This window comes from Trichechus manatus, unplaced genomic scaffold (genome assembly GCF_000243295.1).
Source record: "Trichechus manatus latirostris isolate Lorelei unplaced genomic scaffold, TriManLat1.0 scaffold00164, whole genome shotgun sequence".
Classification (NCBI taxonomy): domain Eukaryota; kingdom Metazoa; phylum Chordata; class Mammalia; order Sirenia; family Trichechidae; genus Trichechus; species Trichechus manatus.
In genome coordinates this window covers 5406133-5431234 of record NW_004444100.1, presented here as the reverse complement: position 1 = coordinate 5431234, position 25102 = coordinate 5406133, and the positions used below count along the sequence as shown (strand labels likewise).

Below are 25102 nucleotides of genomic sequence, written 5' to 3'. Positions count from 1 at the left end.
GGATGGCTTTCACTAACAGAAATTTATTTTCTCACAGTTTAGAATACTAGAAGTGTGAATTCAGGGTGCTGGCTATAGGGGAAGTCTTTCTCTCTCTGTCGGCTCTGGAGGAAATTGTCCTTGTGTCTTCTGAGCTTCTGCTCCTGGGCAATCTTTGTGTGGCTTGACATCTCTCTTTCCCCACCTCAGCTCATTCACCTGTTTGTTTAATCTCTTTTATATCTCAAAAGAGATTGACTCAAGACACACCCTACACTAATCCTGCCTCATTAACATAACAAAGATAACCCATTCCCAAATGGGATTATAACCACAGGCATAGAGGTTAGGATTTACAACACATATATTGGGGGGACACAATTCAATTCATAACATTGCTCAAGTAAATGTTTTTGAATGGCTGACTTCAAAATTATTTCCTGAGTTTTTTCTTCTCTATTTTTTCTCATCCCTTCCACCCCTACTCCGTATTCTGTACTACCAAAAGCAGAATCAGAGAAACAGTGTTTGTGTTTGGTGAAGAAATCAGAAGATGATGGAATTTATTCACTCACCCAGTAGCTTTTTATTTGTTCATTCAATCAACTAATTACACTTATTGCAAGGACCACCAAAATATGTAGTATATCACTAAAGTTTGCCCAAAGTTACCCAGATTTTGAGAAAACTTTGGAAAAGTGGACAACCTCCCAGAGATCTAGCCTGGTTTGGGGTTAAGAGAGGACACATCTGAAATATTGGCAATTCTTGATCACAAACCAAGTCCTAAACATTAGTTTTGATAGATGTTAGTTTCCCTTCTCTGACTACACATAAACACATGCATACCCTAGGCTTAACTTCTCAGCAATCCAAGAGCAGGATGCAATGGACTGTGAAGGTTAGTGCACAACCAACTGTGCAATTTTGGCAAGTCACTTAGCCTCTCTAAAACTCAATTTCTACAACTTTGAATTCAGTGAAAATCTCCATAGCTTTATGATTTTATTATCCTCTAACCAAAGAAATGGGTCATACACCTGAGCATGATAACTCAATTTATTCCAGGGTAAAATTCATAGCGCCAAGATTTCTTCTCCACTGTTGAGTATTTCCAGGAGTGCTTGGGTGGTGCAAACAGTTAACGCACTCAGCTGCTAACCAGCAGCTAATCAAAAGAATGGAGGTTGGAGTCTACTCAGAAGTACATAGGAAGAAAAGTCTGGTGACCTCCTTCCAAAAGATCAGCCATTGAAAACCCTGTGGGACACAGTTCTACTCTGATACACTTGAAATTGCCGTGAGTCAGAACTGACTTTACAGCAACTGGCTTTTTAGTATTTCTAATGTCCTTCTGAAAGTATATCTTCCAAGATACTTTGGGAAGCATGCCGTAATTCAGTTTCTACAAGGTCAATGCAAAGTTCTTTTTTCTTGCATTGTATAAATACTCAATCTAAAAATCATTCCCACTACTGGGTTACCACAACAATTTTTGAAACAGAATACTGAACCTTTTATTGTTGTGATGGGCAGTGTCTTAGTCATCTAGTGCTGCTATAACAGAAATACTACAAGCGGGTGGCTCTAACAAAGAGAATTTTATTCTGTCACAGTCCAGTAGGCTACAAGTCCCAATTCAGGGTGCCAGCTCCAAGCGAAGGCTTTCTCTCTCTGTTGGCTCTGGAGGAAGGTCCTTGTGATGCATCAGTCTTCCCTTGGTCTGGGAGCATCTCAGTGCAGGAACCTCAGGTCCAAATGATGTTCTCTGCTCCCAGCAGCTTTCTTGGTAGTATGAGGTCCCCATGTCTCTCTGCTCACTTCTCTCTTTTGTTATCTCAAAAGAGATTGGCTTAAGACACTATTTAATCTTGTAGATCTCACCAATATAACTTATTACATCATAGTGATAGGATTTACAACACATAGGGAAATCACATCAGATGATAAAATAGTAGACAATCATACAATAATGGGAATCATGACCCAGCCAAGTTGACACATATTTTGGGGGGCACAATTCAATCCATGGCAGGTAGTTTCATACAGTTCTGGGTTTATCTCAAACAATGCTGTGAAAACACTGATACCATTGAAAATAGAAACAGCCTCACTGCTATTTTCATTTTATCTAATGAACACAGAGGAAAGGCTTAAATTCAAGGAAGAAAAGCCCATAAGCTAGAATCATAAGAGGGCTATTAGTTACAAACTTTAAACAGATGCAGTTTGGTTAAGGACACTAAGCAAGAATGTCAAATCTATTTAAGACATTTATACATATTACAATCTTTCATACAATGAGTAGTTATCTGTCACTGGGTTCCTTGTGATGTTTCGCACATTAACGCAGTAAATTATGAGCGGGTAGAGATACACAGAATTGCATGCTTCCTAGCCTAGCCAGGATACAGAAAGTTATTGGTGTTATATGACATTGACTGAATTGCTTCTAAACCCCGAAAAGATCATGCAGGCAACAACACTGGTCCCAAGCGTCAAATCCCCAGATATTGGTTCATCTTGTTTAAGGCATCACACACTGTGTTCAAATCACTGCGGAGGTCCTGCACCACGTTTTCAATACTTCTGGTGTCTTTCAGAATCTCAATACTCTGTGTGTAGGGATTGAAGTATACAGAGAAGGGACGGGTAATCGACTTTGCAAAGTCCCTGCAGAATAAACAGAAATAGAAGGATATGTGATCAACCCCCACTGGTACAAGACATACATAGATAGAAGTAAGCAGCAGAGCCAGAAAATTAAAAAGTGACTTTCTCTAGATGGAAGGAAAACAAGTTTACCTCATCTTTTCTTTGGCTTCTTCAAAACTTTCTGAAACGAAGTAGGCTTCCTGGAAGGTGGTGATAAGGCATTCCTGTAAGCAGGTTGTCTTTGGGTCAAAGGCTTTCACACACGCCTTGTCAGAAAGAGCGTGCTGCAAAAGATACCACAAAACCTCCGTAATGAGACTTCCAAAGGGCCATGACATCACATTTCTACAACGCATTCGATAGCTCATTATGCCTGCAGAACTACTCAGTTGCTAGTCTACCATGAAATAAGAAGCTCTCCCATGTGCAGGGTAAATTGGGTGTTTTTTGTTTGTTAGTTCGATTCTTTCTTTAATCTATTAGGTGCTGAGGGAAAAAAAATGAGAGTATGGTATTATTTTATTTATTATCAGCCAAATTCATACTGAAGGACAGTTCAGAGCTATACCTCGAGCAAAGTGGAATTTTAAATCTCTGCTGTAAGAAGAAGCAGGGAGAGCATAAACACACTCATATATTTATTGCTATCAGCAATGTATTGAAATTTCATTTAAATGGCAGAAGTAATAATTACCTGCGTGGAGAGGTAATTGGGGCTCTGACTGAACTATTTGTGGAGTCATTGAAAGACGTTTTGAGGCCAGGTACTGTGTACCAACAGAATCTGTAGTGGATCTGTATATTTGAGGATACTTGCAAGCATTCATTTACCTTCCATCAAGTACAGCAGAGCAATATACAGCACATAAATACTGCCAGGTGGGGAAAAAAGGAGCTAATATTAACAGTTATAGTTATGCCCAGAGCAGACATTAGGAAAATGGGAAAGCGGGTGTAATTACTCTTTGAACCATCATTAGCTCTGTTTTGCTCACTACGTGGCTGGCACTAAGAACAGCAAGGAATTATGCGTATCTGTATTCTCCAGATAAATTCAGTGATGACAGAAGTTTGTTGCCATTTCTTGACACATGCCGCCTGCCTATTTACTGATCCTAGATCAATAGGTCTTATATTTAATATGCGCAAGAATTACTGAGGAGCTTGTGAAAAATGCAGATACCCAGGCCACAACTTTACTTAGTAGGTCTAGGTGAGACTCTGAGCCCTGGCGGCGCAGTGGTTAAGAGCTCAGCTGCTAACCAAGAGGTTGGCAGTTTGAATCCACCAGCCGCTCCTTGGAAACCCTGTGGGGCAGTTCTACTCTGTCCTATATGAGTTAGAATCGACTCCACAGCAACAGGTTTGGTTTGTTTCTGGTGAGATTTAGAGATTTGCATTTTAAAGCCATCTAAAGTGACACTGATATAAGTGGTTGTAAACTAAGTTTTGAGAAATACTTCCCTAGATTCTATGTTTTCCTTAATTTCGTGGTGAATTAGTTGGGAAACAGAGGCAGAAAGAATGAGAAAAGGGTTAACTGAAACTGCCTTGAACTGAGAGTTAGAAGACTTAGGCTGTCGCTATCTAACTGGGTAACTGTGGGGTTAACTTTACTCAGAGAATTTGGTCTTTGTCCTTAGATCCTGGAGATAACCTCTAAAACCTTGGACTTACCCCAATGATTGAAGTGTCTTTGATGAAGACTCCACACCAAAGGGAGTTTATGACTCATCCTGGGTTTGGGGTTAGCTATGCCAGAAAGGCCCGCCACATGATATCAGCCTCAGGGGAGGAGGGCTGGAGTTTGAATTACATAATGAGGCCCCAGTAAAGGCTCTGGATACGGAAACTCCACGGGTGAAAGACATTGATGCACATGGGAGGGTAGTGTGTCCCTTTCTGGGACGTGGAAGCTCCATGTTGGGAACCCTCCCAGACCTTGCGTTATGCATCGCTTCATTTGTATCATGTTCACTATAATAAGACTGTAATCAAGTATAGCACTTTCTGTGAGCTCTATGAGTCATTCTAGTGAATTACCAAACCCAAGGGAGTAGTGGGAGCCAGCAGGTCAGAAGTGAGGGATCTCTGGGCGCCCCTGAGCTTATGGCAGGTGTCCTGAGGAAGTAGATGAAACCCCCAAATTTGTAGCCAACAAGTCAGAAGAGAGGGGGGTCTTGGGGACCCCTGAACTTACAGTGGCATCCTGAAGAGGTAGTGGGAAAAAATCCAATTTGTAGCCAGCAGGTTAGAAATGAAGGTGTTGTGGGGACTCCCAAGCTTGTGGCTGGCATCTGAGGTCTTGGGTAGACTTGGCAGTCTGGAGGACTATGTCTTTTAACTCGTGAGCTCTGTTCTAGCTCCAGGTGGTTAGAGTCAGAAGAAGAAGTGTAGCATGTGCCGCTGGTGTCAGAACAAAAGTAGAACCAAACCAAAAACCCATTGCCACTGATTCAATTCCAACTCATAGTGACCCTATAGGACAGAGTAGAACTATCCCATTGGGTTTCCAAGGCTGTACTATTTATGGGAGCAGACTGCCACATCCTTCTCCCATCAGGCAGCTGGTGGGTTTGAACTGCCAACCTTTCAGTTGGCAGCCAAGTGCTTTAACCACCACACCACCAGGGCTCCTTAGAAGTAGAACAAAGGGGAACAAAATTGATAATAGATTGATAGGGATTTTATTTTCCCAGCAGTAACCTTGGCAAATTGTTTAACCTCTCTGTGCCTCCACTTCCTCAACTGTAAATGAGTGGTTTCGGCTAGGTGATTTCTGAAGACACTGAATTCCAGCCTCTGAAATCCACCCAAAGGACTGTTCTACCTCCTCAATCTCTAACTGCTTGGTTTCCTCCGTTGTGAAAAGAAAAAAAAAATCTTTCCTGTTCAATATTCTTGGTGCATTCCCCAACATTTGCAAATGCATGGGATGATTTGTAGCCCTCCATGAAGAAGGCTGTAGTTCCCTACGTTTGAAAACACAATTGAGAACCAAAGGACTGACACATGAGAGAAGGGGCACACAGCCCCTATCCTGTGTGTGATTTGCCTTCCCACAAAGTTCCATTGTCCAGATCAATGCGTATATGAACTGGGGAATGCAAAGGGCTTCGCAGAGTGAACTCCTTTTTTTTGGCCCAGAGAGCAGCTTCGTTATAAGCAGAAGGTTACTACACCTGCAAATGCATTTGTGCTAGATCAGTGCAGTGCAGAGAACAACAAGAGGATTTGGGTCCCACATGACTGATAATTCTGTCCACATTTTAAAAACAACTTCACAGGTTCAAGAAACAAAGTGTCCTTTTTATGAGAGCCATTACTCCTCTGCAAAGAATGGCTTCATGCTGGCTTGCTGTGGTTTTCAGAATCAGAAGTTGCTTTCTCTGTAGCGGTACACTCTGGTTTGCATTTTATCTATCATATGTTGCTCCAAATGTCCATCATACATCAGAACATATGGAAGGAAGGACAGCAACTGACCCAGTGTCCTCGATCCTTTCTACCCTCTCATCCCAGCAATAGGTGGTGCAGGCAAAGTGGTTGCAGAACAGGCTAAAAGGACATTTCAGTCATGGCTCCCCTGAGGCATCCTGCTGAGCCCACCTGACTTTTCATGGGGGTCAAGGACAAGAGCAAGAAGAGGGTGAAACTCATCTGCTTGGGTCTACAGTACTTCCATAGGACATAAGCAATCTTAGCAGTCACTCTGCATAGGGGGTGCCTCCAGAATGTGTGTGTGCAATAACAAAGACTGAAATCAGAAAATTTGCCATATGACAATTCCACTAGATACTCAGAAGAGCTCACTTAGTCTGTTTTGACTGGTAAGGGAGATTAGAGTGGATCAAGAAAAGTCCAGACGATTGTTTTGATATCTTTTGGCTCTGACAGAATAAATGCCTGTAAACTAAAGGGCAGGGTGCTCTGCCTCAGACTTCAAGAAAAATCAGTGGATTCATAGCATATAATTTGAGGCAAAGACCATGAGGTAATATATATCACATTTACCTAATGTAATATTCAGAGAAAAAACTGGAAGTTGAATGTGTTAAGCTCTCAAAAATGCAGTGTATCCTCCAGGAACCTGCTGTGTCTGCTGGTTGGTTACTTGCTGGGGACATTTTCATCCTTGTAGTATAGGGACCACGCCCACTCTTTGGCTGTTATACAATCTAGGATAATAATAGTACCTAGTGATTAGCCTGGAAAATGAAAGAAGGTCATATACCACCCTGGAGTTAGGGGAACAGCTATTGAATAAGGCCAATGAATAAGGTGGCAATCACACCTATAAATTGTCAAATTTACCTGATGGTGAACCCTCCAGGGATGACTACCAGGAACATCCAGCAGCCCTTGAGATTCCTTGTCTCTAAATATTAGAGTGTGGCCCAAGGAGGTATAAAACTGCATCCATGTCGCCCTTGGTAGCAAAGGCCACTGCCCAATGGAGTGAAGTCCTACTGAGTTTGCTTCTCAACACCTATCCCTGTTTCCCTCTAAGCCACTGAGGTTTTGAGGAGCTGCTATTGTGACCCTGTCTTCTGTGCCCAGAGTGATTTCTCTGTAAACACTGAGCCAACTGATGTCACCAGGGAATTCTGCAGTGAATCCTTCCTCAAGTGTTAATAGTCTGATATCCCAAAGTCTGCAAGAATTAATCCAACTTCCTGTAGCGAGAGGCTTTATAATGCTGAGAGAATCTAGCTGGTGGTCTCTTACTCTCAAACCACTTTAAAAGTGCAAGAATGCTAGAGAGTCACCTTCTCTCATCTAAACACTCTCTAAAAGGACTGTTTTGGATTAAACCACAATGCTGAAGGTAAGGGGACAGGACTGGGAGCTGCGAGACCTGGCTCTAAATGTCACTTTCCCAGAGGCTAGATGTGCGGTATCAAATGAGTGATATTTCCCCAGGCTGGGCCTCAGTTTCCTCTTTGATAAACTAAAAAGACTGACCTACGTGAATTCTAAGCCTCCATAGGAGAAAGATGTAGCAGTTTGCTTCCATAAAGATTCCCACACCCAAACTCATTGCTGTCGAGTCGCTTCTGATTCATAGCGACCCTATACGACAGAGTAGACCTGCCCCATAGGGTTTCCAAGGCTGTAAATCTTTACAGCAGCAGACTGCCATTTCTTTCTCCCTCAGAGCAGCTGGTGGGTTCCAACTGCCTATCTTCCAGTTAGAGGCTGAGTGCTTTAACCACTGTGCCATCAGGGCTCCTTCTATAAAGATTACGGCCTTAGAAACCCTATGAGGCAGTTCTACTCTGGTCACATGGGGTCGCTAGGAGTCAGAATCGACTCGACAACAACGGGTTACAAATACATAGCATTCATACCACCGTGCCCTACCCCATCCCAGCCAGTATGAATGAAGCATAGCAGCTGCTGTGGATTGAATTATGTGCCCCCAAAGTATGTGTTGGAATCCTAACCCCTATACATGTGGGTGTAATCCCATTTGGGAATAGGGTTTTCTTTGTTATGTTAATGAGGCCATATCAGTGTAGGGTGTGTCCTAGCCTCATCACTTTTGAACGATATAAACAGCAGCAAAGACACAGAGACAAGCAAGCACAAACAGGGAAAAGTAGATGCCAAGTGAAGATTGCCAAGGAACCAAGGAACACTAGGACTACAGAAAATGAAAGAGACAAGAAGCCTCTCATTCAGACTTCTAGCCTCCTAACTAGGAGAAAATAAATTTCTGTTCTTTAAAACCACCCGCTCGTGGTACTTCTGTTACAGCAGCACTACGCGACTAAGACAGCAGCTTTTCCCACTGGGTCTGCACACGGCCTTTCCAACCTTCTCAACACAGATGGCCGCTACCAAGTGGCAAGGAGCCCTGGTGGCACAGTAGTTAAAGCGCTCAGCTGGTAACCGAAAGGTCGGCAGCTCGAACCCACCAGCTGCTCCACAAGAGAAAGATGTGGCAGTCTGCTTCCATAAAGATTTCAGCCTTGGAAACCCTATGGGGCAGTTCTACTCTTCCCTACAGGGTGGCTATGAGTTGCCATTGACTCAATGGCAATGGGCTTAGCATACAAGACCTATTTGCCATTCCAGCCTTTTGAATATAAAAACACCTTTTTAACTTCAAAATTTTCCCAGAACTCAATTGTTAGTGGATAATATAATAAAGTGATTGAGAGTGCAGGCCTTTAAATAGGATAGGAAAACTGAGGCTCAAATCTGGCTCCATCCCTTACTAACCAGCTACATGACTTCAAGTAGTTTACTTCACTTCTATAAGCTTCAAGTCACTCATCTAGAAAATGAGAATAGTAATAGTATCTATAACTTATGAGTAATAGTACCTATAACTTGTGAGTTCTGATCTAGCTCTGAATGGTTAGGGTTGTGGTAAGGATTAAATGAAGTAAAACATGCAAAGTGCCTGGTACATGCGACACCTCAATATATTCAGTTATCAGTCTAGATGAGATGCTTGGTGCAAAAATGCATTCAGCCCTACCTTCCACCATTTGTGCATCTCCTCTCCCCCAGGGGTCTGAAACTCACAGAGAGGGAAACATGGCCCCAGATATGAGGCTACCAGTCCTGAACTACAATGGTGCCTGCCCTGAGTTCATCAATTTAGAATCTTCCTTCCTCCTAGCCACCTGCCATGACACAGGCAACAATGACCCAGAGGTTATTGTTTCAACTATTCTAGATATAAACCTTGTGATCCTCACTCTATATTAGGACTGGTTACAGCTGAAAAAAACAACTCAAGTGTGAAGTCAGGTTTATGGGTAGTTTGGGCCCTAGATTCCGAATAAGAATTTGCAAGCGGTCCCAGACTCACACCACAATCATCTTTTTCCACATCAGAATAACAACAAATATACATTTATACAGAGTATTTTTTTCAAATATTTGTCCCTCTAACCAAGCACAATGCGACGATATCTCGTTACCAAATTGGGCAATGATGGCCTCATACTTTTTCTTTTTTTTCTTTATCAGTGATGCTGAAGGTTGCATCCATTTGAATAAGCTGCCGGGGTGAGGAAATCACCTCTTTCTTCAAGGAATCCCATCGTAAAGGCCAAAAACACCATTTCCAGCTCCCCAGTTCTCTAGCATTTGCTCTGTCATTACTAACAGTGAAGTCGAAGAGGAAGGGAGGCGTGAATCATCTGAGAAGGGCTGAGGTGGGGGAACTCAGAGCAGTGAATCCTAACTCTGGCCACACTGCTGACCTACCAGATGACCTCAGACAACCCATAGGCCCCTTGGGTCCCTTCTCTGCAGCACGGCAGTAATTCTGACCACATCACAGAGTTGCTGCAAGTGGTAGTAAATACAAATGATCAGAATAAATAGAAAGCTGTTCTGTGAATGTTAATAGATATAGTAAAGACAATGCAATAAATTTACCATGCAAGGATATCCTAAAACTAAGCCAAAATATAATAATAATTAACTTTTTAAAAAACATGAAAATCTATCAGCTGTGTCAAACCTGAAAGCAGAACAGATGCATTTATGTGTAATATTCCAGTGACTACTATGGGGTAAGGGCTAAGGCCACTCACTAAAAAAAATTAATCTCTGACCTTACAAAGGTAAAGAATTAGACCTTACCCAGGAAAAAGAAGTAGACACTGCCTCTTGCTTTTGAGATGGAGAAACACTTTGAGATAAGACTCAGCCAATCATTTCCTCACCATCTAACATGAAGACTTCACTCTTGCTTCTCCAAGAGAACTGAGTTCAGCAAAGAACCATATCAATCACTTTCTTAGAATTTTCTAACTAAGGATTCCACGTTCCTTGAGAACTGAGACCATCCATTTAGTGTTTGTTGCATAAAATGAGTAAATGAGTGAATAGTAAATGAAAAAATAATAGACTCTTACAGCTAGGTCAATTATGGGATAGAGAGAAAAAGAGTGTGAAAGGAAAAACATGCTAGATTTTGGGAGAACGCCAATCAATTATCTATTTTCAACCTTTTTTTAAAAGTCAGTTTTCCATACAGTTTAGTTCATGATTAACTTCTCTCTTCAGTAATGGAAAGTTTGGAAAGCCCCCACCCAAACACATTTTTCGAATTGCTGGAAGCACATCAAAACCCACTGTCATTGAGTCGATTCAGACTCATAGTGACCCTACAGGACAGAGCAGAACTGCCTCATAAGGTTTCCAGGGAGAGGCTGGTGGATTCGAACTGCCGACTTTGGGTTAGCAGCCGAATGCTTAACCACCACACCACCAGGACTCCACTGAAAGCACATCACAGAACAGATAATTGGAAGAAAGAGAAAAACTTTTGCTGAAAAAAAAAAAAAGTCTTTCTCAGATTTATGTTATCAGATTTATGCTAGCTTTAGCAAGCTTTTCCATATTTATTTGGTGTCTCTCTTCAAAGATAAAAATAAGCATTGTCCAAAAAGAGAGAGAGAGGGAAAATGAAAGTTATCCTCCAAACTACATACACCTCTGAGAAGTACTTGGCCAACTCTGAAGAGCATTATCTATGCCTCAGGAAAATTTAACCTCTTAAGGCACAAATTTATTTTAAAATAATGTTCTGTTCAAGAGAGAAGGTAGATTGTGGATACTTACATAAAAGTGATAAATATTACACCAATACCTCCAACAATTTAGCTGGGATCTGTGTTTGATTTGCAGTTGGAACAGCATAAAATATTTTGCCACAAAAGGTACTGCATTCAAAATTTTAAGTATTTTCACAGAAATTGTTATGATGCTATTAATAAAGTTATTTCTGAGTCCAGATCATCGTTTGTTCATTCACATAAAAGCTGCACAAATGGAATATCACCCAGCCACAAAGAGAAATGAAGTCCTGCTGCATGCCACAACACGGATGAACCTCGAAAATATTATGCTGAGGGCACTATGTCAATCACAAGAGGACAAATGCTGTTTGATCCCACTTATATTAAATTGGCAAATGTACTGAGATGGAAGCTTATTAGTGGTTACCAGGGGTGGGAGAGAGAGGCAAAGGGGCAGTCATTCCTTAAAGGGCACTGACTTTCTATTAATGGTGGTGGAATAACTTGGAAGAGGATAGTGGTGAGGGTTGCAAAACATGCCAAACGTAATCAATGTCACTGACTGTGCATGTAAAAGTTGTTGAATTGACGCTTTTTTTATATTTTTACCACAATTTAAAAAAAAAAAAGTTTGCTGTACAGAGAATTCAGAAGTGCTGAAAGACATCTATGAGCACCCATACAGGGCAGGGCAGGGAACAGAGTGGGAAAGAGGTGCTAAGGAAAACGTCTCATGTTATGTATTCTCTGTGAAAAATCAAAAGATATTTCTTATGGAAAGAGTTTCTGAATTGTAAAAATGGTCCAGAGTAGCAATCATAGGGATGTTGGAGTGTGGAAATTTGAGAATGGAAGAATGCTATTGACTGGAGGTGATGGACCAGAACAAGAAGAGGCACAGCGGACAATGCCCTTCGGTGTACACAGTTCTGGCTGATTTCCATTTCCAGATGATTCTGTCTGCACCAATAGGAAAAAAAACAACAGATTCATCTCAGTGCAGCCTATCCATGCCTCATTAACCAGACCAGAACACCCTGTTGAAAGTTGGGGCCATCAGAGAGATTTGGTTCTTTTGTTTCCGGTGTAATTTATAAATCTTCTGAGGAGAATGTAAATAGATGTAGCTCAAAAGCTACATCGTTTTCTGCCTAACCTTTTTTAAGCAACATCAAGAAGCACTCTGTAAATGGCATGATCTTACAGGGATATGACATCATGCTGGTGCTGTGGGCTTTGGCCACCACACTGAGATTGACACGAAATGGATATTTTCCTCGAGAATTTAGTAAAAAGGCTTTACCACATTACATCAGGCTTACGTTATGTTAAACATTACACTCTCTTTCAGCCATGCTGAGGCTCAGGCAGTTCCCTGAATGGGCCAGGCTCTGACTAGGGTCCCGGAGGTGTCCTCACTGTTATTCTCTGACTGATCTGTGCGTCCCATCCTTTCTGTGTCTCTAGAAACAGCTTGGGCCCAGAACAACTAGATGGTGCCCGGTCACCACCATCAACTGCTCTGGCAGGGATCACAATAGAGGGTCCCAGACAGAGCTAGAGAAAAACGTAGAATAAAATTCTAACTCACAAAAAAAGACTAGCCTTATTTGTCTGACAGAGACAGGAGTAACCCCAAGCATGTGGCCCCCAGACACCCTTTAAACTCAGTACTGAAGTCACTCCTGAGGTTCATCCTTTAGCCAAAGATTAGTCAGGTCTCTAGGGCCAACAATAACACATATGAGGGACATGCTTCATAGTTCAATCATGTATGCGAGACTAATGGGCACACCAGCCCAAACACAAAGATGAGAAGGCAGGAAAACTGGACTAACGGAAACGCGGAACCTGGGGTGGAGAAGGGGAGAGTGTTGTCACATCACGGGGTTGGCAACCAATGTCACAAAACAATCTGTGTATTAACTATTTAATGAGAAACTAATTTGCTGTGTAAACTTTCACGTAAATCACAATTAAAAAAAAAAGAAAAAAAGAATCAGCTTGGGCACAGGGCCCTTATCAGGAACCTTTCCTGGCCCCCCTTAATATGTACCAGGCACAGTGTCACACACTTGCGTCATCTGATTGGGTGTTTATCTCTTGCACTAGACTGTAAACTCCTTGATAGCAGGGATTCTCAGCAGGATCGCCTAGCAGTTAAAAACACAGATCCTGGAGTCTAGATTGCCTGGATTTGAGACCAGCTCCAACACTTACTACTGTGTGACCTTGGGCAAGTTCCTTAACATCTTTATGCCTCAATTTTTTCACCAGTGATGATAATATCACTGATCTCATCGGCTTGTTATAACAATTAAGTGAGTTAATATGTCTACAGCACCTAAAATACTAAGATCTATTAAAGTATTTGTTGAAGTTATTGTTCTTTTCTTCTTCATCATCATCAATATCATTTGTCTTTGCTTTATCATCACCATTTGTTCGTGCAGCCCCAGTGCCTGGCAGTAAGTACTCAACAGATTGGTTCCCTGGGCGGTGCAAATGGTCAAGCACTTGACTAGTGGCCAAAAGACTGGCAGTTCAAACCCACCCAAAGGTGACTCAGAAGACAGGCTTGGCAACTGCTTCTGAATGGTCTCGGCCTTGAAAACCCTATGGAGCAGTTCCACTCTGCACATAGGGATCTCCATGGATCCGAACTGACTTGACAGCCAACAACAGCAACAACACATGCTCGACAAACCTTCGAGGGATGAATGAGCAAATGGATTCATCAAGCAAACCGTCTCAATGAAACTGCAGTGAAATTGCAGCTTTCAAGAACATAAACAACAAAAAAGCTCCAATAACCATACATTTCTCACTTATATTACATAAGGATAATTAATGCTCAAAATAAAATCCCCAGGAAATTCTGAATAATCAAAGATTCTTATTATTTCTGAATAGTCAAAGATTAAATTATTTTCAGTGCCATTTCCAGATTCTATATTACATTGCATTCCAAATTCATCAAAAACTTGCTACTCCCCTGTGGTATAGATAGTAACCAGGATATTCAAATTACTGAATGCCCCAAGCCTCAATATTTCTGAATAGATGATCATTTTACTGTATTTTAAGGCAATAAAAAAAATAGCATTATGCTAGGCATCACTACAAGTATATTAGATAGCTTTTTGACTGTATCCTTACTTAGGTTTTATTTTTCCTGAAGTTTTGTAGGTCCACAAATGTTTTAAGACATGTTGACTTTGAAGAAGTTGAAATAGCCTCAAATTCCTGTTTGGAAATAGATGCTGGGGAGTCGACAGGAGGCCATGGGTGACAGAAATCAGAGTAGCCAAGCCACCCTAACAAGTGAATTTCAATCAGTAGGATCACAGCTAGCTCACTGCCTTCTTTTCAGCACTGAATTTAGGCCAACCATTTGTTACCCAACATTTGAACATACGTTTATCATTCCTGTTGATTTCTGCACATGGCTGCTCATCCATTTGAGTCACACCACAAACCCAGAAAGGAACGACCCATTTTCAGAAGTGCAAGAAGTTATGTTAGCACCCACAACTGAGGTGGCAAATCCTCTGTATTAAATATTTATGGGATATCTGCAAGTAGAAATGCTCAGACAAACAAATCAATATTTTCCATGACCTTGAACCAGTTTGCTTGGAAAGGATATTTTCATTCACAGCTTCATACCTTTAATTCTCCAATGGAGGAAAGTAGTCCTGCTCCGTATGCCCGCAGCTGCCCTTCTTGTTTACAAAGGCCAAACTCGATCGTGAAGAAATAGCACTGAAAAAAAGCACATGGACATACATCCAGTGAACTGGTCCACAAGCTCTTCAATAGAATAAAATGGCACCCACAATAAAATGGTACAGTATGCATAATTTCTGGCACACCATCTGCTAATTTAAATACATCTGGATTAAAAACATTTATTGAAATCTATTCTCTTGCTTAATAATCCCTCCTTAGGTTAAAGGTATATAGAAAAGGTACTAACTACTAAGGTTCTTATGCTTCCTGCATTTAGAAACCCTATGGGTCAAATCACATCCCCTGCAATAATTTCAAAAATAAAAGGACACACATTTAGAAACGAATGAGCATGTCACAATGATAAGGCCATAGGATATGCTACTGTATCTACAAAGTTGTGTTTTAGTGGTATAAATTAGGTGCATGTCAATGTGGAAAAATAACTTACAAACTGAAGAATTCTAAATGGACTATTTGCAGTTTGTTTATTCATTTGACAAACTTTTTTGAGTACCTAAACAAAAAAAAACCAAACCCGTCGCCGTTGAGTCCATTCTGGCTCAGAGTGACCCTATAGGACAGAGTAGAACTACCCCATAGGGTTTCCAAGGAGCAGCTGGTGGATTGGAACTGCAGACCTTTTGGTTAGCAGCCATGGCTCTTAACCACTGTACCACCAGGGCTCCTTTTGAGTACCTACTAGGTGCTAAAGCTTGGCACTTGGTGTGCAGTGCTAAAGAGACAGAAGAGAGACCAAGAAACCAAGTATATGCCTGCCAAATTATTGAAACCATAATTCTAATATAATTTTTAGTGAAATCTTAAGTGTCTGTCGATGCATAGGTGTGTCTGCAATTTTTTTTTTAATAATGACTTCATTGGCTTTAGTTTTATGAGCGTCAACTGCTACAGCTTCCCCAGGATATTAAAAGTTCTCCATTGGTTCTGTTGAGTTTAGGAAACCAACGTAGACAGACAGAGAAATCTCTGTACAACCAAAAAGCTCACGATGCTGTTGAGGGGCTGAAATCACACTGTTTTTGCTCTGAAAGAAAGTGAGAAGCTGACAATGAGCAATACAAACTGTATCCCATTAACACTGTCCTGCATTAGTGATGATAGAGCACTGAAGGTGTTGAGCGAGGAGAGAATTTAAACACTCCTGAAAAGGGGCGGAAAATAGTAATTATTTCTAGCCCTTGGCAGTTTGTTCTATTTTTGTTTGGAGGTTAAGATGTCCCTTGGTTCAAGAGGGTTTTTTATTTTTTTAAATATGCTGATGATCTCTAAAGATAAGTGATCCAGGGCTCTGCAGCACTGGCTAGACCCCAACAACGACTGGTCATTTCCAGGTCGTGGAGCTTAACCTCCAGAGCCTAGAGTTCCTTTCCTGATTCGCCTCCCAAAGAAGCTGAAATTACAACCCTTCTTACCCCCATCACCACTCACAGCAGCCACCAACACTCACCCTTACTCTGTTCTACGTTTTCTCTCTTTTCCATCACACTTACCACTTTTTGACATAATCTGCAATTTCTTTATGTTTGATGTGTACTGTTCATCAACTGTCTCCCTCCACTATCTATAAACTCTATAGAGGGTACGCGTCTCTGTCTGTTCATCTAGAACAGGGTCTCTCAACATCAGCACCACTGATATTTTGGGCTGGATAAATCCTTGTTGTGCATTGTAGGATGTTTAGCAGCATCCCTAGCCTCAACCCACTAGATGCCAGTAGCAACCTCCTCCCAAGGACTGACAACCAAAAACGTCCAGACCTTGTCAAATATTCCCTGGGGGGCAACATCACCACAGTGGAGAATCACTGAGCTAGAATAGTGTCTGAAACATAAAAAGAGCTCAATGAATATGTGTTGAATAAATTAACAACTGGTGAATGAATGAATGATCTCAAAGGTAGGTTTTTTGTGAGGCAGCATGATCAGGAGGAAAACCTACGGGAAGTCCTGAGTTCTGGTCCCAATCCTGTGTTTTAATTAGCTACGTGACCACAACTTCTCTGGGCTACAGTTTTCCTGCCTATGACACTCAGTCATCCTACAAACGCTTCTTGATCACCTGTTATGTACCAAACTCTGCTCTAGAGCTAAGCATATACAATAAACAAGGCAGCAAAGTCTCTAATCCCATGAAGCATATATGATGAAGCATATGTGATACAGGCAATAACAACGACAAATAATAATAAATAGACAGGATAAACTCAGGTAGAAAATACTCTGTAGATAATAAACAAGGTAGGTAGTATGTCAGATATTGAGCCGGGAACGTGCTATTTTAGATAAAGTGATCAGGGAAGGCCTCTCTGAGGTGATATTTAAGCTGCAACCTGCTTTAAAAGCAGCTTTTCATTAAAAACTGAAAAGTCAGTTGTGCAAAGATCTAGAGGAAAGAGAGCTCCCAATAGAGGGACTAGCAAATACAAAGGCCCTGAAAGCAGGAGTGGGTTTGTATTTCCAAGGGCAACGGGAAGTCATTGGAGGGCTTTAGGCAGGAGAAAAACATGTTCTGATTTGATTTTCAGAAGATCATGCTAGTGCTGTGTGAAGAACAGATTGATGGTAGGAAGGCAAGAACAGAAATAGAGACCAGTTAGGTCGGGGCGGCCACGAGACAAGGGTAGTGAATGGCTTGGAATATAGCTTGGGCCAGGGAGTGGCAGAGGATTGGAAAAAGTCAGTATCACAGAGGCCTCATAAGAAAAACCAGGATAAAATATGTGAACAGATGCTGAAACGTTTGGGTAGAACTCTCAAGCCTCTCCTCCAAAAATTTGTGTACATTCCTGGGCACAGTGAGGAGAAGTGATCATGCAGTCATGGAATAAAAGGCCTGGAAGAGGCCTGGAAATTCAGCCCTACTATTTCCTTGTGGTACAAACACTAAAGTGCTTGGTACTAACCAAAAGCTAAGTCATTTGAATCCACCCAGAGGCACCTTGGAAGAAGGTCGTGGTGATCTACTTCCAAAAGATCACAGCCATTGAAAACCCTATGGAGTATGATTCTACTCTGAACACATGAGGTCACCATGAGTTGGAATTGACTGGATGGCAAGTGGTTTTGTTTTGTTTTTTCTTTTACTTAAAAACCTGAAGTTTAGGAGATGAAGAAGTGATTTACCAGAACTAGTCTAGTTAGTGACATTTAAGAGATATAACCCAAAACCCACTGCCGTCGTGTTGATTCTGACTCATAGCGACCCAATAGGACAGAGCAGAACTGCCCTATAGGGTTTCCAAGGAGTGGCTGGTGGATTCAACCTGTCAGCCTTTTGGTTAGCAGCTGTAGATCTTAACCACTGTGCCACCAGGGCTCCTTTAAGAGATACAGAGCTCAGTATTCTAAAGAGCTCAACATCTGTCACATTTTAAAGTTCCTAGGTATAAAATTAGTAGACGCGTGATTTTCATGTACGACTGAAAACAGAAAAATAAAAGTCTAAAATAGAGGAAAATTAGAATCTCATGGCATCTTCCGAGTGTGCCTTTGGCTGATTTCCCTAAGTGATATTTCATTTATAGCACATGGCGTGAAATCCTTGAAGTCTTAACATTGAATACAGAAGAGTTCATAAAAAAAAAAAAAATGTCCTGTCATATTAGAAAGCCCTGTTTTGGGGCAGTCATATCAGAAAGCCCCCAAAATATACATACAGAGCCAGCTACAGGAACATTAGGTCAGCCTATTAAGTGTATTTTTAATTTTCTTTATGCTACTTCAATGCATATGTAATACATGGTCATGGTTATGATCCAAATCAAAAAAAGCACAGTGGGCCTCTGAGAAAATCTGGTGTGCCACACACATGGTCTTCACACAGATTTGATGTTCCAGCCTATTTTAAAATAATAATCAAAAGGTCTGCATCAATTTGACTAAAGACTCAGAGCTAAATCTATTAACTGTGCGTCTTTGGTCCACATGCTTCTAGAATCAGGACAACCTCAGAGGAACAAGTCACTGTGTGTCTTCCCTGCCATCACTCAGATGCTCTCTGGCCCCATACCTCATCTGGGAGTCCATCCAGCAACTCTGACCTTACACAGCTCCATCTGCTCTTTCTCTGCTTTTCCCTTTGGTTTCCTGCTATCCTCAACTCAGGAAGTTCCCTAGATGCTGCTTCCAGAGCCCACTGTCCTCAGAGAATGAGACCTTTTGCTTTGAGACAGTTTCCATTTGCAGCTCCATGCGTGGCTAACAGATAAAGAGAAATGGTATATTGCACCTGAACCTCAGACGATGGCAAAATTTGAATTACAGACTTGCTCAGGATAATTTCTCTCTTTCTGTTTTCAACGGCAGTGAAGACCTCAAAATGTAGAGTGTCCTGGGCATGATCACTAATAGGGGCTGAGAGGCAACTGTGCATTCTGCTATCCGGTTTTAAATGCAAAGCTCGCTTAGAGTTGGACTGGATGACCTCTTGAAGACCCTTCAGAATTCAAGGATACCTAACTGTTTCTTGAAAATTTAAGAAAATACCATTTGTTTTCCTCAGACCACTCTCCAGATGTGGATCTATAATATATTCCCTAAAGATTTACCAAATGAATACCCTACCTGTTATTTAAAAAAAAAACAAAAACCCTGAACCTTATAAGAACACCTGCAAAAGAGAATTGCAGATTCTTGGCCACTGATGTCTTTTAAATAGAAACAAATAATAATACTAAGACCAACACCTACCAAATTGAAGAGTACCCTTCATCAAAGCTGACGTTCATTAATTCCAAATTTACATACCACTAATTACATATAATTATTTATAAATATTAACTGAAAACAAAAACAGGAATGACAGATCGGACCTCTTCCATAGAATAAAAGCAGCATCATTTACGTACATTTACGTACATCAAGCGGAGGAAAGTCTGAGTGACAATCTGAAATCCAAACACAGCTGTGGAATGTAGCTACAGGATGTGCTGTGTGGGGAGTGAGCTTAGGAAATGAGATAGGTCACCCAATGCTGCCATCTTCAGGTCTGTACTGGTAGTACACCATTAACGCAACCATTTCAAACACCCATTGCCATTGATTACAACTCATAACGCAACAACTTGAGCCTAGCCAAATGGGCAGTAGTAAAAGTTTGATGAAATCAAGTCCACAGACCTCAATCATGTCAACAAAATATTTAATGGTCCCACATAATGATTTAACAACAAGAACAACAAAAATCTATGGAATCTTTCTCATATGTTTGGTGTTAGGCACCTGAGCTCTTGCTATTGCAATTAAATAGCTCTTGCAATTAAAGAGATATATTTTTTCAAGGAACTCTTGGTGGGAAAAAAACTTACTCTGCAGATTTTCCTCTTGAAGGGTCCATTTGCTCTCCGTTTCCTTTACCCTCTGCATCCCTTGAAAGAATTACATAAGCTCTTCCTGAGAGTCATTTTATATTGTTAAAGTGGATAGACAAACTTCTAGGAGGCAGCTCTGGTGTCCTTCTTTTTGCACTCTGTCCAGCAAAGTGGTTTACACATGTTGTTTAATAAATGTCTAAATGAGTGAGTGGCATATTTTCTTTATCACCTCCACTAAAAATTTGATCTTTGCATATTGGTAGCACATATTTTTAAATAATCACATATGTCATTCCCCATCCAGAATTCCATTATCCACATATCCACAAAACAGCCAGGAAGCAACAAGTTATCAAAGAGCTTGAAAAAGTCCTGGAAGAGATGTGCTAAATTTGGTGTTACAGCAGAATCCCTCAGGCCCTCACTCAGATCCTATTTATCCTTATCTCGTATACAATTCTCACAAAGTTTAGTTATGTAGCTTCCAAACTCATACCAAAACATAAAAGAGGAACAAGAAAAATATAAAAAAAGCTGATCTGGATGGGGCCAAGATGGTGGAGTAGTCAGAAGATTCCTGTGGTCCCTCTTACAACAAAGAAACAAAAAAACAAGTGAATAGATTATATATGACAATCTAGGAGCCCTGAACATCAAAGACAAAGTTGAGGAGTCGGACTGAGCAGCACAGGGAAGGAGAGACAGTTCAGAAGCAGCGAGGAGTTGCCAGACCTGACCTGGCCCGCACCCTGCAGGCTGGATAGGCCACCATGCATGGGCACGTGTGGGCTGAGACAAGCAGTAGCGCTCGGGATACGTTTTCTACACCCGGAGAAACCGAGCAGCAGAAAGTCTGCACAAGCCTCCGGAACCAGGGAAAAGTAGCACTGAATCTGCAAAAGTTAAGTATAAGCATCTAACCTACTACGCGGGATCAAAAAAGCCATTGTCCCTCTGGGAATTACCTCCCTCCCATTCACCCGCCCCCTCCCAACTCTGCTCTGGCCCCAGTCCAGCTTCAGCGATTGCCGTGCTCCCTGGGCCAGGAGTGGGACCCATCACGCTCCCCAAGCCATTCTCTCTGCTTTGGAGAGAGAACAAATTAACAAACAGGAAAAAATAATCTGCCAGCTCCCCTAAGCTGGGTACTCAGGGCAGACACAGCCCCTTTGCCTAGGAACAGGCATAAGGGGTCCATGGACTTTGAATGCCTTTCACGCCTGCCTAGACCTGTCTGGGGGCATTTCAACAGCGTAGGCCCTCATTAGCATAGTACAACTGGGTATACACCTGAAGGCTAGTTTCAACTGCAACAGCTAAGGGGTAGTGGCATATTTGTGATATTTGACATCGCCCTGTTCATTAAGCAGGGTTCTCACCTACCCACATCAGGGACCTGAGGACTGGTGGCCCCACCCACTCCACCTAGGTACCCACAACAGGGGTCCAAAATTAAGTGGTGCCTCCCAGTCCTTACAGCCAACAGCACTGAGTGCCCAAATTCTGGCTGTAAAACCCACCTACATGCTTCCACCAGGCACTCAAGGGCAGCCATCAGCCCACTAACTTGCTCAGCACATAACCCCCTACTGCAGCCAGATTCCTCTGCCTACCCCAATCACCCCTACATAGCCCTGCCCATCTAGGACTGTAGGTGAGAGATTGTACCACACACTCAGTGACTGACGACCTGGAAACTTGAGCTAAATCCACACAATAAAAGTAAACAGACTCCTGGGCTCACATATAAGGTAACAGCTCTAATCACATGGTAACAGGATGTAAGAGCTTGAAGATGCCAATAATCAAACTAGCTCACATGACCAGCCTATTTGGGCATATCAAAACAAGAAACTAGGACACATTAAAAAAAAAAAAAAAACATAAAATAAATAAATATAATAACTTATTAATGGCTCAGAGAAAACAGTCAATATCAAATCACATAAAGAAGCAGACCACGACAGCTTCAGCAAGCTACCAAAATAAAGAACCAAGAAACCTCCCAGAGGAAGAGAAGGTCTTGGAATTACCAAAGGTAGAATTCAAAAGATTAATATACAGAGCTCTTCAAGAGATCAGGAAGGAGATCAGGCAAAACATGGACAAAGCCAAGGGGCACACAGACAAAGCAACAGAGGACCTTAAGAAGGTTATACAAGAGCATAATGACAAATTTAACAGGCTGCAAGAATCCATACAGAAACAGCAAATAGAAATCCAAAAGATTAGCAATAAAATTTCAGAATTAGACAACTCGATAGAAAGTCATAGGAACAGAATTGAGGCAATGGAAGTCAGAATTAGTAAGACTGAAGATAAAGCACTTGACACAAATTTATTTCAGGAAAAATCAGATAAAAGAACTTTAAAAATGAAGAAACCTTAAGAATTACGTGGGATTCTATCAAGAGGAATAACCTATGAAGATTGGAGTACTGGAACAAGTGGGGGACAATAGAAAATACAAAGAGAATTGTTGAAGATTTGTTGGCAGAAAACTTCCCTGATATCATGAAAGATGAGAAGATATCTATCCAAGATGCTCATCCAACCCCACACAGGGTAGATCCTAAAAGAGAATCACCAAGACATATTATAATCAAACTTACTAAAACAAAAGATAAAGAGAAAATTTTAAGAGGAGCTAGGGATAAACGAAAACTCATCTACAAAGGAGAGTCAATAAGACTAAGCTCTGACTACTCAGCAGAAACCGTGCAGGCAAGATGGCAATGGGATGACATATATAAAGCTTGAAGAAAAAAAATTGCCAACTAGGAATTATATATCCAGCAAAACTGTCTCTTGAATATCATGGCGAAATTAGGGCATTTCCAGATAAACAGAGGTTAAGGGAATTTCTAAAAAACCACATCAAAATCACAAGAAATACTAAAGGGAGTCCTCCAGTTAGAAAATCAATAACATCAGATAACAACCCAAGACTAGAACACAGGATAGAGCAGAGATATCAACGCAGATAGGGAAGTCACAAAAATAAATCAAAGCTAAAACACTGAAAATAGGGAAACAGAGACGTCAATATGTAAAAGATGACAACAATAAAACAAAAGAGGGACTAAATAATGTAGTTATAGAACTTTTATACAGAGGGGGAAGTCAAGATGGTATCAAGAAATAAAAGATTGGTTTAAACTGAGAAAAATAGACGTAAATATTAACATAACCACAAAGGAAACTAACAATCCTACACACCAAAATAAAAAACAAGGAAAACATAAAGACTCACCAAATACAAAATCAGCAATGAAAGAGATGAAAAGAAAATATATAAAGAAAAATGAATCAGCACAGAAAATTAAGTGGAATGAAGAAACTGTCAACAACACACACAAAAAAAAAGATATCAAAATGACAGCACTAAACTCATACCTATAAGTAATTGCACTGAATGTAAATGGATTAAATGCACCAATAAAGAGACAGAGAGTGGCAGAATGGATAAAAAAATCATGATCCGTCTATATGCTGCCTACAAGAGACACACCTTAGACTCGAAGAGACAAATTAAAACTCAAAGGATAGAAAACAATATATCAAGCAAATATCAAAAAGAGCAGCAATGGCAATATTAATCTCTGACAAGACAGATTTTAAAGTAAAATCCACCAAAAAGGATAAGGAAGGACACTAAATAATGATTAAAGGGTCAATACACCAGGAGGACATAACCATAATAAATATTTACACACTCAAGGACAGGGCTCCAAAATACATAAAACAAACTTCTAACAGCATTGAAAAGAGAAATAGACAGCTCCACAATAACAGTAGAAGACTTCAACACACCACTTTTGGTGAAGGACAGAACATCCAGAAAAAACCTCAATAAAGACACAGAAGATCTAAATGCCACAATCACTCAACTTGCTCTCAAAGACATATACAGAACACTCCACCCAACAGCAGCCACACATATGGAACACACACATTCATCTCCAGAATAGATGGCTATTAAATGTATTAAGCCACAAAGTAAGCCTTAGCAGAATCCAAAACATCAAAATATTACAAAGCTTCTTTTCTGACCATAAAGCCATAAAAGTAGAAATCAATCACAGGAAAAGCAAGAAAAAAAATCAAACACATGGAAAATGAACATCTTGCTCAGAAACTACCGGGTTATAGAATAAATAAAGGACAGAATAAAGAAATTCACAGAATCAAATAAGAATGAAAACACATCCTACCAGAATGTTTGGGACACAGCAAAAGCAGTGCTCTGAGGTCAGTTTATATCAATAAATGCACACATCCAAAAAGAAGAAAGGGCCAGAATCAAAACATTAACCCTACAGTTTGAACAAATAGAAAGAGAGCAGCAAAAGAAGCCCACCGGCACCAGAAGACAGGAAATAATAAAAATTAGAGCAGAAATAAATGAAATAGAGAATAGAAAAACAATTGAAAGAGTTAACAAGACCAAAAGCTGGTTCTTTGAAAAGATCAACAAAATCAATAAACCATTGGCCAAACTGACAACAGAAAAACTTGAGAGGAAGCAAATAACCAGAATAAGAAATAAGATGGGCTATATCACAACAGACTCAACTGAAATTGAAAGAATCATAACAGAATACTATGAAAAACTATAACCAATTTGAAAACCTAGAGGAAATGGACAAATTTCTAGAAACACACTACCCACCTAAACTAACACAAACCAAGGTAGAAAAACTAAATAAACCTATAACAAAAGAAGAGACTGAAAAGGTAATTTAAAAACTCCCAACAAAAAAAAAAGCCCTGGCCCTGACGGCCTCACTGGAGAATTCTACCAAACTTTCAGAGAAGAGTTAACACCACTACTACTAAAGGTATTTCAGAG

General features: G+C 40.8%; 1 protein-coding gene across 1 annotated transcript in view; it reads right to left on the bottom strand.

Moving 5' to 3' along the window:
• Window positions 1-2343: 2343 nt before the first annotated feature.
• TPH2 (tryptophan hydroxylase 2) overlaps window positions 2344-25102 on the bottom strand; it is a 132836-nt gene continuing 110077 nt past the window's right edge. Inside the window, exons 9-11 of the mRNA XM_004386453.2 lie at window positions 14853-14948; window positions 2785-2918; window positions 2344-2652 (exon numbers count right to left, since the gene is read on the bottom strand). Coding sequence (XP_004386510.1) covers window positions 2478-2652; window positions 2785-2918; window positions 14853-14948 — 405 coding nt within the window. The 3' untranslated portion in view covers window positions 2344-2477. The remainder of the gene's footprint in view (window positions 2653-2784; window positions 2919-14852; window positions 14949-25102) is intronic.